This window comes from Corvus brachyrhynchos, unplaced genomic scaffold (assembly GCF_000691975.1).
Source record: "Corvus brachyrhynchos isolate BGI_N302 unplaced genomic scaffold, ASM69197v1 scaffold21, whole genome shotgun sequence".
NCBI classification, from domain to species: Eukaryota; Metazoa; Chordata; class Aves; order Passeriformes; family Corvidae; genus Corvus; species Corvus brachyrhynchos.
Window position 1 is genome coordinate 7,299,594 of NW_008236924.1, and position 15,209 is coordinate 7,314,802.

Below are 15,209 nucleotides of genomic sequence, written 5' to 3' on the forward strand. Positions count from 1 at the left end.
GGAGTTGCTCCAGCGAGCTGAGGCAGCCAAACCGGGCGAGGATGGCACCGCGGAGCCACCCGCGGCCCTGCCAGGTACCCCCGGCGAGTGGTGGCGTTTGAAGGAGTTTTTATAGAAGTGCTGTGGAAGCGGGCAGGGAGCGAGCCAAGCCAGGGCTGTCTGCGAGCGGAGGCGGCGTGTGGGTGTGCGAGGGATGTGCGCAGCGAGCGGCAGTGCAGCCCGAGCCCAGCACAAACAGGTCGGGGCTGATGTTTATCAGGGACTCTCATCTCCTGAGCTGGTGAATTTTTCCGTGCCGTGTCAGTTCTGCTGCGCGGAGCAGGAGCGCTCAGCCTGCCCTGCGCTCCGCGTCCGGGGAGTGCCCGGCCCAGCTCCGGGCCCCTCTGCCCGGCGAGCAGGACCTGGGGCTCCTGTCCCCGGCACCAGCCCGGACCCGTCCCCTCGCACCAACTGAGTCAAAAGTGACTCATTTCCAACGGGGCTGCAAGCGCAGCGGGTGCGTTTGCAGATTGGCTGGCGAGGCACAGCTCTGGATGTAGGTGGCTGCGTTACACACTCCAGCAGCGCAGCTCTGCTCCGTGCTCCCTCCTCCCTCGCCCTCCGTGCAGGATAGCTGCCTGAGCCCAGGATCTGGTTCTCGCAGGCGCAGGGAGGCATCTCAGCCGGCTGCGGTGGATGTGGGGTGTGGATGGCCCCGGCTCCGCTACTGAAGGGGCTCTGCACTGAAGATGGATGACTTGGCTCTCCTTGACCTGTTGGAGTGTCCCGTGTGCTTCGAAAAGCTCGACGCCACAGCAAAGGTGCTGCCGTGCCAGCACACGTTCTGCAAGCCCTGTCTGCAGAGGATCCTGAAATCCCAGAAGGAGCTCCGGTGCCCCGAGTGCAGGACCCTCGTCCTGTGCAGCATTGAGCAGCTGCCCTCCAACCTGCTCCTCATTCGCCTCCTGGATGGAGTCAGGTGTGGACAAAACGTCACCAGGTTTGGCTCGATCCAGAGGTCAGGGGTCCTGTCTTCCCCCGCCTCCATCAGGAGAGTCCCCAGGGGACTACAGCTGCATCAGCACCGGCTGGCAACGAACCCCAGGATCCACATGGAAGGGGTAAGGAGGTTCTTGCGTTCTTTCTTCTGTCCATGAGCGTAGAAAGGTTCCTGCTGTGTGCCCAGAGCCAGGAACCTTCTCTGTTAGCAGCACTGCAGAGTGTTTGAAGTGAGAGTGAGTGTTTTGTTTGCAAATTTGGCTGCTGTTTCGATGTGATACTTGACAATTTCAAGTTCATCACAGCAGAAATTGAATTGACTCCCAGGCTGAGACAAAGCCAGCCTGCTCTTCTCCTTACAAAAACTTCCCAGCAGCTCTTTTCTCCCAGAGTTTTCAGATGCTTCCTGGCTTTTGAGGGTATTTCAGGTGCTTTGACTTTCGGGAAATACATTGCTTTTGACTGATAGCACTTAAGTCAGTAATTGCAGAGCTGTAACTGTTAATGGTGGAGAAGGTATTTCCATAGCTGCACCTCAGTTTCCCTGCACTGGAAAAGAAGGGGGGTGCCCAATGATGCTGCTGTTCCTTCCAAAGTTCTTGGAGGTTCACTGGTTAAAAATACTGAATTTGACTCACTTACTGAGTGTACCTAGGGATGATTTACTAGGCTAATTTTAAAATTCTAAGTTCTTTCCATAATTTTCTTTAACAATACAAAAGCTTTTCTTGAGTAATGAGGACATGATATTAGACCTGTTAAAAGAGCTTGGCTCAGATGGAATTTAGGGTAGAGACTTGTGGCTTCACCTTTCCCACATTATATTCCTGGATTTCCATTTCTCTTGCCTGAACTATTCTGTACAATGTCTCTACAAACCTTTTAATAACACCCAAAAGCTTGGCTGGAAGGACTGTTGAGTCCCAGAGCGCTGGCCAGAGCACGGAGCTGTAAAGGTCTGGGCAGGCACGGGACAGGTGTCCTGTGGGTTTGAGCTGGCACGTGTACCCCAGGGAATCTCTGTGGTGTTAATGAGGGATCTGGATGGATCACACACCAAAACCAGACATCCCTCGGGAGCTCCTCTCTCTGGTGTTCTACTGGAGCGTGTGGCAGTGCAGGCCTGAGCCAGAGGCGCCGTGTCCCTTTCCCACAGCACAGCCAGGGACAGGCGGGGGGGGCGGGTGGGTGACCTTGCCCAGCCCAGAGCACTGGCCTGGCTGCAGCACCGGGAGCTGCACGGGGGCCAGGGGGAGAGTGGAGCAGGTCCTTGGGCTGCCGATGGCTCCCTCCACAGGGCCCTGCTCTGACGGGGGCTGCTGTGGCAGCGAGAGCCTTGCTGGGAGCCATCAGCTCTCCAGGGGAGCTGCAGGAGCTGCTGGTGCCGTTCGTGCAAGGTACAAACCATCCAACAGTGACAGGCTTCAGTCACTGCCATCCTGGGTGGCATTCCAGCTGACAAGGGGAATGTTGTAGGTTTTCCAACTGGACTCCCCTGGCCCTGGATAAAAGAGCACAAATACACTTGTCTGGTTTCCTTGTCTCTCACTTGTTTCACATTTCTTTAACTGGTTCTCAGGACAGATAGGAACTTGCTGCTGGTATATAATGGCAACATCCGTCCATCTATAGCTCCCAAAAGCTTTTAAGACCAATTTTAAGACCAAACTCCTGGGAATCAGCAGAGCCAGTGAGCACTGGGGGAGCAGTGGCTGTGGCTGGCTCCCTGGCACTGGGACAGGCCTCTGAGTTCCTGTGCCTGTCTGGGAAGGGATATAAAATATATTACACTGAAATACTCTTAGACTTAATTAGTTACTTAATTATAAAACACTTTGGAATCCTCTGCTGCAAGGTGAAGAATGCAACGTATTAGTCACATTTTGGTTTTAGTGGTTTTAAATACCTGCATTCAGGACAGCCGTTACTTTGGGTACTCCAGTGGGATGTTAATGGACTTGGAGCCTCCCCTGAGCTGGCACTTGGTGACAGCAGCATGTCACCCAGCGCAGCAGGGACACATTTGAAAGTGCCTGTGCAGTGCAAAGATGAGAGTGATGAGGGTGACTTGTCATCACCCTGCCCCATGAACGCTTGTGTTCCAGGGTATTCACCTGAAGGAATCTGGGTAAGCAGATGTTTGTGAACCTCAGAGCAGATTCTTTATGTCAGGAATCACAGTGAGAGCAGCTGCCCTGCAGTGCTGCTCACCCAACCACAGCCCTCCCCTGAGTACTCAGAATTGCAGTGTCCATGTGCTGCTGCAGCAGAAGGTCATGTGCTCCCCAAAAACTGACTGCCCCCATCTGCAAGAGCTGCTAATTACCCCTAGCACCATCCACCACCTTGTGCTACAAAGCAAATACCGCTGACGTGCCCCACACAGCTCTGCAGCCGGAGCCACCACTCAATGCAGGATAGGGGCCAGCATTTGGTTTTACCAAAGCTGTTCTATAAATAAACTTCCTTTACTCTCTGGAGCTGAGAACATCACAAGTTTGATCAAAGTTTCTCTCTCAGCAGAGATGTTTCCTTGCCAGCTCTTTGCTCTTCATGCTCATGAGCATCCATGAAGGCAAAACATAATATCAGTCCCTCATCACCCAGGAAGCCAAGAGCTCGTCTCATTCTGAGCAGGAAGATCAAGCAGGCCCCCACGGAGCTGCAGGATTAGCACAAATATAGCACTTGGTTTGCAGTCAGGAATTTCCCAGAGCCAGTTGTTAAAAAACAGGGAATTTTCTAATTACAGCCCATCCCAAGCGATTTATTTGCTGGCATTTAAATCCCTTTTGAATCCACTTCCCGTGAGCTAACGTGGTGTGGGCACGTGCTGGCTTTGTGCACGTGGACCTGTCCGTGTGTAACCACAGCCGGGCCTTGCTGGGTCCTGCTCAGCCCCCTGAGCCCCTGCACTGCCCCACAGCTGCTCCTGGCACCTCAGGCCAGGCCTTCAGATCTTGAACATCAATGCAGAGAGGACAAGATTTTGGATTTTCAGAATCTCCACATAATAAACTGTCTGGAATTTAAGAATAAAAGGACTTGCTGGGAGGTGTATGCGTAAATAAAGCCACACTGAAGCCTTTGAACTCTTAGGAACCACCCCTGGCATGTGCCAGGTGTGGTTACAGCTTGTGCTGAAGCTCCTCCTCACCTGGCTGCAGTCCCAGCGTGAGCTGGTGAGCAAGCAGACCATGTGTGCTGAGGTGTGCACGAACCTCCCACACCTCTTCAGGGGGATTGGATGACCCAGCTGCACCCTGCACACGGCAAAACTCCATCCAGGCCACCAAACAGCTGCTGGGGTGCTGAACTTTGTCATGCAACAAACATGGGACAGTGAGCCAGAGGAAAAAGTTCCGAGTATGACAGCTTGCCTTAGGAAAACACAGACCACGCAGATTTAACTGTGACTTGGGCTATTTTCTCTTTGCATGAACTGAGTGCTCAACACCCCCTTCCAGCATTTCATGGGAGATAGACAGATAACACCTCTATTGGGATAAAAATACTCTGCACTCCAACGTCCCACCTTCACACGGACGTCTATAGATAGTGCCTGCGTCTTGGTATTTTCTTCTCCTCCAGAATCATCTCCAACTCCTTTCTGCGTTTGACAGACAGGACTTGGATTGCTGGAGCTTCTTGAAGTCTTGTTCAAAGTGAACTCCATGTTTGAACCTGGCAGAGGCAAGCGAGTTTCCTGGCCCCCTCACTGAGCCAACCCCCTTCCCCATCCTCCCAAAACCTCCAGCAGTTCCTGTGTATTCACAGCAATGACCTCAAAATGTGTGTCACATCCCCTTGGGCTGGACAAGCGCTGTGGGGATGTCACACACCTGCAGATGCTGCCCAGGCCTGGGCTCTGCCCGAGGTGGTGGTGCCAGCTCCTTTCCCACCTGAGCATCCTCGCACCCCACAGCTGCTGGGGTTGGTGGGGGTGTGCCACAGAGCCCCTCAGCTGGACATGGAGATGCTTCATTTGGCTGCAGAATTCTGTGTGCTCTTAACGGCCTTTCTGAGAAAGGATTTGTCCCAAGTCTCCTCCACTGCCATGTCCCATCAGGGTTTGTTGCGTTCTAACAGAACGAGAAGCTGCTCCCACAGTGCTGGTGGCACCTTGTGCTGGACATTGGTGTGCTTTCTCCCTTTGCATGTAGTTTTAGCACTTTTATCTACTGCAAAGAGAGTGAGGTCACCTCAACATAGACTGATGGACAACACACGCCCCAAAAGCTGTGTGAGCAGCAGACCGGGCACAGGGCACTCCTGGGTGGTACCTCGGGTGGTGAAAAGCCCAAAGACCTCCATGGCCAACAGCAGGAGCCAGTTTCCCTGGTTTTACAAAATTAGGTACCAAGCTGCAAACACATTAAAGTGTTTTAATTTGTTTCCAAGGCAATGAGTCAGGCTCAGATGGCGAGTCAGGAATAGCACAGCAGGGCTCCTCCGCGAGCTCACCTGCGCAGTGCCGTGGTCAGCCAGGAGCCTCAAAGTCTGAGTCCTCCTCTTCTCACATTTTCCCCGCTGGTTGCTGGCCGCTGTCCCTGGGTCCATGGAGTTGGTCGCTGGCCTGAGTTTGTGTTTTCCCTCTAGAGGGAAGGGTGGGGAGGAGGCACACTCCCGTGCAGCTCTGCAGTGTGCCAGGGTTGGAGGTAGCGGTGTCCTGAGAGACGTGAGGGCTTTCCCTGCTGCCAGCACCGTCTCGGCTTGCGGAGTGCCCAGGTCCAGTGCCCACTGGCAGAGGTGGCCGTGTTGCTCAGGGCTGGCAGCGCTGGCTGAGGAGCCACATCAGCGCTCCCTTTCCCAGCACAGGGAGGGCACTGAACCAGCAGGGAGAGGGCTCAGGAGCAGCAGGAGGAGGGAGCAGGATGCAGGTTTCCTCCCCACACAATAAACAGCCTCTTCTGAGAATAGTGGTGCTGAGGCAGAGCATCATGACTGGGCATGCCGAGGGCTGACAGAGTTTGTTTTCTGTGCAGCTTAAACCCATGACACACAACTTAACCACTGCCCGGGACTGCTGACGGCAGCACAGACACATCTGATAGAGCAGCAGCGAGCCAAGAGGCATGAAAGGGTTTCATGCAGACACTGCAGCTTGAGCTCGCCAGGACCCGGGCCCCAGCATCCCCCTGCCAGCTCCTCTCTTTCCTCTTACAGGCCTGTCCCTGCTCTCCCTGTGCCCCTGTGGCTCTGCCAGCACCCAGGAGCAAAGCCACACTCAGGCCCAGCTCCAGCCTTGGGCATTCCTCCTGCTCCCCTGAACGTCCCCAGTGTTTCACAGAGGCAAAGTGAAGCCTGATCCAGCTGTGTCCTCCCTGGGAGCCGTGGGGGCATCACCAACACATAGCCAGGCATTCCTCTCGGGGTTGGGTGCCAGCAGTGGTGCCTCAGCATCTCTCATCTTCTCCATCAGAGAAGCTGCTCTGTGTTTTCTTTAATCATTTTCCCCATTTTCCATGTCACCTTTGCATTCCAAAGCCAGAACTACAACAGGCCACGTTCAAAAGTGACATGAGCCTTGATGCAGTGGCAGCCCAGGGCTGTGAGTGAGCAGAGGGGGTAAGTGCTCCCAGTCCCTCTGCCATTGCCCCAGCAGCTGCAGCCATGCAGATGGAGCAGCACAAAAACAGCTAAATCCATACAATTCACATCTCCATCATCTCCCCATGATGGCCAATTGGCTCAGGAGCAGGTGGCCACCAGCATTAGCCATGGCCAGTGCTAGCCTCCCATTTGGGCAGGCCCAGGAAGGAATGGGGCAACTCCAGGGCTGACGTGAGCAGGAGGGACTGGCTTTGTTCTCCCTGGTGCACACAGTCTACGTGTGCTTGGAAGACAGGAACAATCCTCCTCAGGGAAGAAATAATGCAGAAACCACCCAACTGTCTGAATCCTCAGAATATAATTACATGAAGAGATTGAAATGACAAGTTCATTTTTGAAGGTTTTGTTCTCTGTGACAAGGCTGAAGTTATCTCCTCTGCCAAAATGCAGAAAAACAGAATTGTAATGGCAATTAATTTACATTCAAATAGCTCTTTTCATCCACCTGGATCCTGCAGAGCCCTGAACTGTGCTAGCTGAGCACACAAGCAGGAGATGGGGCTCATTCATCCCATGGAGACATGGGCAGTTGTGGCAGGATGTTGGAGGCGGCTCTCAGTAGTCAGAATGGATGCAGATGTTATTGATCATCTCTACAAAAAGCCAGCATGTCCATGTCCTTCAGTGTCAGTGTGTGGATAATACCCAGCTCCACCTGCTCAGTGTCACAGCTCATCAGGAGCATGGCCTGGGCTGTGCCCTCAGATCTGTCCTGGAGTCACTGGCTGCCTGAGGGTGAGCACTCACGCTGCCCAGTGCTGTCCTGTCTCCTGCACGAGGTCCTTGGGAAGATAAAGGATGGCGTCCCTGTGGGGCCATGAAATCCAGGTTGGGATCGGTCCCTTGGGATTTACTGCAGAGACATTCAGCAGAACAGGGCACAGGGGGAAGCTGCTCCAGGGCATTCCCTGCACGGGGTTAGGAAAATCAAAGCTGGAAAAACACCAGTCCAAGCCCATCTGAGGCCATTCCTGATCCATGCCAGCAGCATCCCCACCGCTGGAATCAGCAGGACGCCTGCCGAGGTTTGGGGACCAGCTCCAATGCTGCATCAGGCAGTGGCAGTAAATCAGAAGGAAGCAGCCCTGGACATCCAGAGCAAGGAGCTGTCCCAAGGATCCACATGTCGCTTGTCCCACACGTCCACCCACGCTGTCAGCGATGGTGGTGAGGTTGGAGCCTCGGGGACACAGAAGGATCCCACCCAGCGTCACCAGCTGTGTCTCACTGAGCCGTGCTTGGGAGTGGGTGCAGGAGCCAGTGGATCCCAGCACAGATGCATTCATGGCCTCGGCCTCATGCTCCCCTGGGGGATCCAGGCTGCAGCTCCGTCTCCTCAAGCAGAGCTGCTGTTGCCAGAGGACTGCACTGCTCCTCGGGGTGGTTTTAAAGGGAGTTGCCTGGGACAAGGTTTAGGGGCATTCCCAGCTTCCATCAGCAGCCTCTCCTCTTCCCTGTGCTCCTGCCTTTGCTCCCAGTGATCGACTCCCCAGCCAGCCTCACACGCTGCTTCTCCTTCTCTTTTTTGTAAATTCCCATGCTCTGAGTACGGGTCTTACATGAGTCCCCTGCTGCCAATCGTGAGGAGTTATAACCAGCTCATTTCAGATAATTACGGAGTGCATTTCTCTGCTAGGAAGAGATGCCCCAAATTGCTTCCTCACACACATGTACATATTTTTAATCTTTGTTTTGTGCGGAGGGAGACTCAGAGGCATTGGATGGCTGCCCGGCACAACCGATGCCAAATGCCAAAAATAGTGGAAAAAAATAAAATCTTTTCTCCGTTATTTGCCTCAAATCCACTGAGAATGGGGACAAGGAGTTGAAGTGCATCTGCCATGACCATCCCTGCTGGCAGAGCGGCCAAGGAGAGAAAAGCATCTCCCCCAGAGATGGTGCTGATGCAAGGGAGTTGTGCTGCACACCGGGCATTACCCGCTGCCTTGTCTCCCTGGGGCACTCCCACGCTGTCTGCAGGCAGCCCCATGGCAGGGGGCACCTGGGGCTCGGCCGCTCTGGCAGCCTGAAGTCGCTCCTGGGTCTCACTCACGTGTGATGGAGGAGAAAACAGAGGGGAAAATCAGAAAAATGAGGCAGCATCGAAAAAAGTTACAGGCACCCAGAAAACGGGTCTCTTCACTGTAGTTTCTCTGCTACTGGGCAGCAATACTCTACACAAATTTCCAGCAACCTTTAGGTTTCACAAAGCTGCTCCCAGTGTTTTCTCTTCAGGATGTTCACACAGATGCCCAGCTTGCACTAGGGACCGGGCTGCGTGTGCAATACTTGACTGAACATTTTGCTGCCACTACCACCCTGCAAAAAGGAAATGCTGCTTTGGATTAATTAAAAGCAACTGGACATGCTAACAGGAGAAGACTCCATCAAAACAAAGCAGGTCCTTTCTCCCCCCTGCCAGGACCACGTTCTGGCCCGAGAAAGCCTCTCCCTCTGCCCTCAGCCCGGAGTGAGCCACCCCCAGGCACTCCTTGTCTTTATCGCCAGGTTAATTAGCACCCCAGTTTCTGCCTTTGCAATTAACCTACTTTAAATAAAGCAAAACAGATCCCTTGAAGAGGATCTGGGACACCCAGGAGTGGACAGAAACCAGCCCAAACTGACGCAGGGATCAGATCAGATCAGACCTGCAGCCACAGGACAGCGATGATGGGCTGTGAGACCAGCCGCCCACAGGAGCTCTGCTGCCCGACCCCAGCTCCAGCACCGTGGCTGCCACAGGGTGGTTCAGTTGTTCTTTCCTACACCCTCCAAACACGTTAAAAAGCAGGGACTCTGCATGTCTTTCTGAAATCTTAAGCTTGCAGCTTTATTTTGTGATGGGCCTGTACAGTAAAAACCACATTAGTTGCTCCCTGTGGGTAGGTAAAGGCTTAGTTTATGTCCTAAATAAAACTGGGAAATCGATGGGATATTTTTGGCTCAGTATCTGAGCAGCCAAACAATTTTTTTTTTAAAAAAATTTAAAATAGCAAAACCAACAGACTTTGGAAAAAGCTGACTTGGGTTGGGAGATTTGAAAGGGCGGAAAAGTGTGAGGGAAGGGTTAAGGAGGAGGGGGAAAGCTGAAGGTTGTGAGTGTGGTTAGAGGAAGAAAGAGCCCATTCATCCAACCATCCATACATCCAAGTGGGGGGATGTGTTCAGCCAGCCCTAACACCACAAACACACCTGGTTTTCGGGTGTTTATCCCAGTCTGCCCTCCTGTCTCATCCCTTTGCCTGCTGAAGAAAGAATATTCCAGAATCTCAGCACCCTGTTGCTTGCTCCCTGTTCCCAGTTAGTACCAAGTATGCATTTAATTTCAGAGTTTCTCTTATTTTCAATATATTTCCATAACTCATTCATGCTGCCTTTAATGTTTTGCTGTATCCTGCTGTTCCCTCACATCCCAGACATTGTTGCTCCTCCTTTCCAAGCCCTGTTCTCGCACTTTGTACAAGTCCTGTTTGTTTTCTGGTTGCTCCTGAGGCAATCCAAGGTCTGTGCTCCTCATCCTTGTGTAACACCAGCAAGTGTGTCCCCAAGTGGTTCTGAAGGAGAGCTGCTGTCCATGTTCTCTATCCCCACGGTCTGTCTCTCATGGGAAAGCACAAATATCCAGGTGTTTGTTTGCAGGGAGTCTCCATGGCCCTGGCACGGACATGATCCCTGTTTTTCTGATGGAGAGCAACACTGGCCCAAGTCTCACTTTCCCCATTTCTCTTCTCCCAGCCATGTGCTGTCAGTGTCACTGAGCCAAGCACATGTGTTTACTATGAGCACAAATTAAGAGAGAGAATGACTTAATTAGAACTAAACATTAAACTAATTGCTTCCCATTTCAAAGGCTTTGAAGTAAAAGCAGTACCTGAAATTTTTTTCTTGGTTCCTTTTCCCTACCAGGCATCAGGGTTTGGGGATGCTGGAAGATGCCCTCTTTCCAAAAACTTAAGAATTTCCATGCGAAATTCAATCTTTTCCACACTTCTGGAAACTAACGTTGAGTTTCTCACTTCTACCTTCCTGACCTCTCAAAAGTGGCTGAGAGAGAGGGAGCCCTGCAGGAGTCCTGCCTGAGCCCAGGTCACAGACACAGGTGGATTTGGGGAAATGCACAGTAAAAGGCAGGAAAAGCTGGAATGTGTCACTGGTACAGAAGTACTGTCTCCTGTGAGATCAGCGGGAGGGGGTGACTGTGGCTTGGAGAAACTGCAGAGCACGGTCCTCACCAGGCCACAGCACTTGGCAGCCTCTAAAGAGAGCAGAGGGACAAGCCAGACGTGCAGAGACCAGTGAGGAAGCAGCTGAACAGCCTCTTGTCCCTGGGCACTGGCTCTTCTGCTTAAAGCTGATCAGGGCTCTAGAGCTAGGGACAATCTCAGCTTCCCAGCTTCCCAGCACAGAGCTCACACAGCTGTGCCACCAGCTAAGAGGCCAGGAATGCAGCTCAGCATTTGGGTTATCCCCTTAAAATGTAGGGCTGCACTGTGCCTGGGAGCCCTCACTGCGGGGAGGACAGGAGCTCCACACAGAGCTCTGGTACAGGCAGGGCTCTGCACAGCAGTCGTTTTAGGGGAACTTTGTAATTTCATTTTGGTGAGAGTCAAGATTGTAAAGTCCCTGCATCTCTTCTGGGTGTGGCATGTCCCTTCTATGTCATATTATACTGCAACGATGATAACATTAAGCCACCTCTTCCCATAACCCAGGAAAAGGCTGAAATAAACCCAGAGTCACGTGTTAAAGCAGGGATAGAACCATGGGAGCACAGAACCTGCACTCAGCTTGCTCTGCTGTGTTCTCCTGGCAGGTGACAGCCACCAGGACAGCTGGATGATGGCTGTGACCCCAGTCCTTCTGAAATAGAAATACCTGGGTCATTAAAATAGACATTGTGTTGGAGTAGCCCTTACAGCAGGCAGTAAGATCCCATGGGAAGACTAGTTTAAGGCCTTAACCATTTCTTAATATTCTTAAACAAGTCCAGCCTGCTTTTCATCTTGATACAAACTTAGCATAAGTATTTGGGAGCTTGTCTTCATTAGTAAAACCCATCAAGAAAGGATGTGGGTAGTTAATCCTAATAAATGCATGCTTAAGCCTTAGACCTCTGCATTTTTCTCCCATTAATGCTTTTGGGGAATTCTGTCTGTGTCAGACAAACCGCAGGGGCTGTTTCTTGTCCCCCCAGGTGCCCCGAGCCAGGGCTCTGTACACCTACCGCGGGCACAGCCCCGGGGAGCTGCGCTTCAACAAGGGGGACACCATCGTGCTGCTGCGGCAGCTGGATGAGAACTGGTACCTGGGCGAGGCCAACGGCACCAGCGGCGTTTTCCCAGCCAGCTCCGTGCAGGTCATCAAGCACCTGCCCCTGCCTCGCCCACTCTACGGCCTCGACCTGCGGAGCCGGGACAAGGCGGAAAACAAGGACAGCCTGCCCTTCCACAAGGTACCACCCGCAGCACCGGGACGCGGACGGGCGCGGGGCGCTGCCCTGGACCGCGCGGGGCTCTGCGGCTCCCCAGCTCCCCCGCAGCTCCTCTCAGGTGTCAGGAGGGTTCCCAAGCCCCTTCAGACACTGCTGCCAGCAGTTAACCCTCCGCTCCGATTGCCCCGTGGGCACAGAGGGTGACGAAGAGCATCCAGAGAGGGATGCAGGTGGCCCCCGGCCTCGGCCGGCGCCAGCTCAGCGCGTCCCAGGCGGCGTTCCCGGGGCTGCGGTTCCAGAGACCTTCCAGCCACCCGCTCCCTGGCAGAATTTTGCCAGCGCTGGTCTAGACATTAATTGTGTTGTGCAGTTTAGCTTGAGATGCAGGGTGTAAATGACACCGGCACCAGTTCCTAGAAATAAAATTAATACTTGTAATGCCCATAATTACAGCAAGCTCTGCTTTGTGGCTGTTTTACAGGAGGACACAAGCAAAACATCTTATTTGAAGCTCTAATATATTTTTTAAATGTCTTTTCATTTAATGAAATCATTTTAGCTTCAGTAATGACTTATTCAAGTCTGGCATTAACAGACACAAGTTAGTTAAGGGACACATAGAGCCACCAAGGAATTAGAAATTAATTCTAGAGAAGGCAAAGGTAGGGCTACTGTGGGAGACACGAGGCTCTCCTGGCTCTGACATGCAGTTTGTGCCCCATTTTATCATGTCTCCTGGTATTTAGATAGGCAGAAAAATGTTTCCAGTTTAGGCTAAAGTTTGCTCACACAGAGAAATGACAGGACGGCCGTGGCACATGTGTACCTACACACACACTGTGGGCTTTAACCTTGTTTTGAAGAGGGAAAATGAGAAAACCACACCTGTTGTAAAATAACAAAGTCTGGGAGCCACCTGTACCTCTCCTGCCACGGTCTCCCTGTCCATGCCAGGCATTGAGCACATTGCCTCCCACGAGTGGGTGAGAATCTCCAAGTTTTGCAACTCATTGATGTCAGCAGTAAATCATGATTAATTCCTCTGGCACCCATCGTGGTGAAAAACACTGTCACCACATGCCCTCTGCTACTAACACCCTGATCAGCAGTTTCTAAGAAATACTGTGTGAACACTGCCCATATGCAAACCTGGGGCCTGCCTCTCCCTCATTAACTCCAATCCTTCACAAGCCAGGATTTTTTCAGTGGAAGCAGCATCAAGCCATGAATGTTCAAGCTGACAGGGATGGAACTGGGTGGATCTAATCCTTCTGGGAATGCCACCATCAGTGAGGGCCTCTCTGAGCCCATGCCGTATCGTCAGCTGCAGGGCTTGGGTGTCCTGCTGCAAGATGCACCAACATGTGCCAGCACAGACGGGGAAAGGACGATGAGTCTAAACATCCCTTCTAATTCAGAGTTAGAGTTATTAAGTACAGCTCTCCCTGCACCTCTGCCAGCAAAAGCTTTGGACAAGGAACATGAGGGGAGCACTCATCCTCAGTAACCCCTTGTCTTAGCACAGGTTTTTCAAACCAGTTTTAATTTTGCTTTCAGCTTTGAATCAGGAATTTTACTCCCAGAATTTGTCACTGACAACAGATGAGAGAAATGACAGAGCCTCAAGATTTTAAAGATAACCTGTAATGCCACCTGAACCCTGCCTGCAGTTCTGCTGCCAGATGGGAAAGGGGAAACAGAGCAGTTGGGGGCTGTGCCAGGTGTAACTTCTGAAACCCCATCACGTCTCTTGTTGTCTCTTCCAGCCAAGCACCCAGTTAGAGTTATTAAGTACAGCTCTCCCTGCACCTCTGCCAGCAAAAGCTTTGGACAAGGAACATGAGGGGAGCACTCATCCTCAGTAACCCCTTGTCTTAGCACAGGTTTTTCAAACCAGTTTTAATTTTGCTTTCAGCTTTGAATCAGGAATTTTACTCCCAGAATTTGTCACTGACAACAGATGAGAGAAATGACAGAGCCTCAAGATTTTAAAGATAACCTGTAATGCCACCTGAACCCTGCCTGCAGTTCTGCTGCCAGATGGGAAAGGGGAAACAGAGCAGTTGGGGGCTGTGCCAGGTGTAACTTCTGAAACCCCATTACGTCTCTTGTTGTCTCTTCCAGCCAAGCACCCCCACTCAGCAGCTCCTGCAGGCCACCAAAAGCCACTGGTCCCCCCAGTTTAAGGGCGCGTCCCTGCGAACGGCGTCTCCCAAGGCCAAGGCCGCCGATTCGGTGGCTTTCCCCAAGGTGCCTGACTCCAGACGGAAAAGTCTGCGGCAGTTCTCCATCACCACAGCCCTCAACACCCTGAACCGCATGGTCCACGCGCCCGCCGACCGCCCCGCGCTGGAGATCAGCTCCCCTGTGCTCATCAGCTCCAGCAACCCCACCGTGGCCACCCAGAGCAGCGAGAAAGCGGAGTTCCCCTACGGGACCCCTCTCCAGGTAAGGCAGCGGCAGTGCCGGTCTGGGGTGATCCCGAGGCATGCTGAAGCTGGGGCTGATAGAAACGTACGCTGACCTTTGGGACTTCATCTGCTCGAGGCAGAAGAGTCTCATTCCTTCTTCCCACACTGACTAAAGATCTGAGTATAGAATCTTCACAGATAGCTGAAATGGGAGAAAAAGGGGTTTTTTACATTTATATGGCATCTTTCATATTGAAGGTTGCTCCAACATTTTATAGAGCAATCACCCAGCCCCTGGCAGTCCATGTCCAGGCAGGCACTTTGTACTGAGCACCAGCCTGCAGAGAGCTGGGATGTGATATCCTGGGTTTTGGAAGGGAAATGAAACCCTACAGTAGTTCCATAATTCAACTGAAACTGTATCTTGTCTCACACCCCCGAAGGGACTTTACCCAAAAGTCTCAGTGTGAACTACTGCCAACAGCAGAAACAAGAGAGGGAACATGTTATGATTTGGCCTTAGAAGGGTTGGAAATTCCTTGCTTTCAAACAGCAGTGTTGCTCCCAGAGGTTTGCAGGGGAATCTGTGCCATTTCTGGGGCTGCACAGGATGCAGCTTTCCCTTTCCGTCTCGGGGTTTGGGCTGCGATGACTGAGCTGCAGAGCCGAGATTCCTTTGCAAGCCCAGGTAGGCACTTCCAGGGTACCTGCGAGGCCGAGGGAGCAGGGGGCTGCACCCCAGGCACAGGCAGCAGCAGCACACTGCTGGGAAAGCC

At 52.5% G+C, this 15,209-nt stretch overlaps 1 protein-coding gene across 1 annotated transcript in view; it reads left to right on the forward strand.

The window, feature by feature from the left end:
• Positions 1 to 16: 16 nt before the first annotated feature.
• SH3RF2 (SH3 domain containing ring finger 2) overlaps positions 17 to 15,209 on the forward strand; it is a 26,525-nt gene continuing 11,332 nt past the window's right edge. Inside the window, exons 1-3 of the mRNA XM_017728257.1 lie at positions 17 to 1,100; positions 11,786 to 12,043; positions 14,147 to 14,470. Of these exons, the coding sequence (XP_017583746.1) occupies positions 729 to 1,100; positions 11,786 to 12,043; positions 14,147 to 14,470 (954 nt within the window). The 5' untranslated portion in view covers positions 17 to 728. The remainder of the gene's footprint in view (positions 1,101 to 11,785; positions 12,044 to 14,146; positions 14,471 to 15,209) is intronic.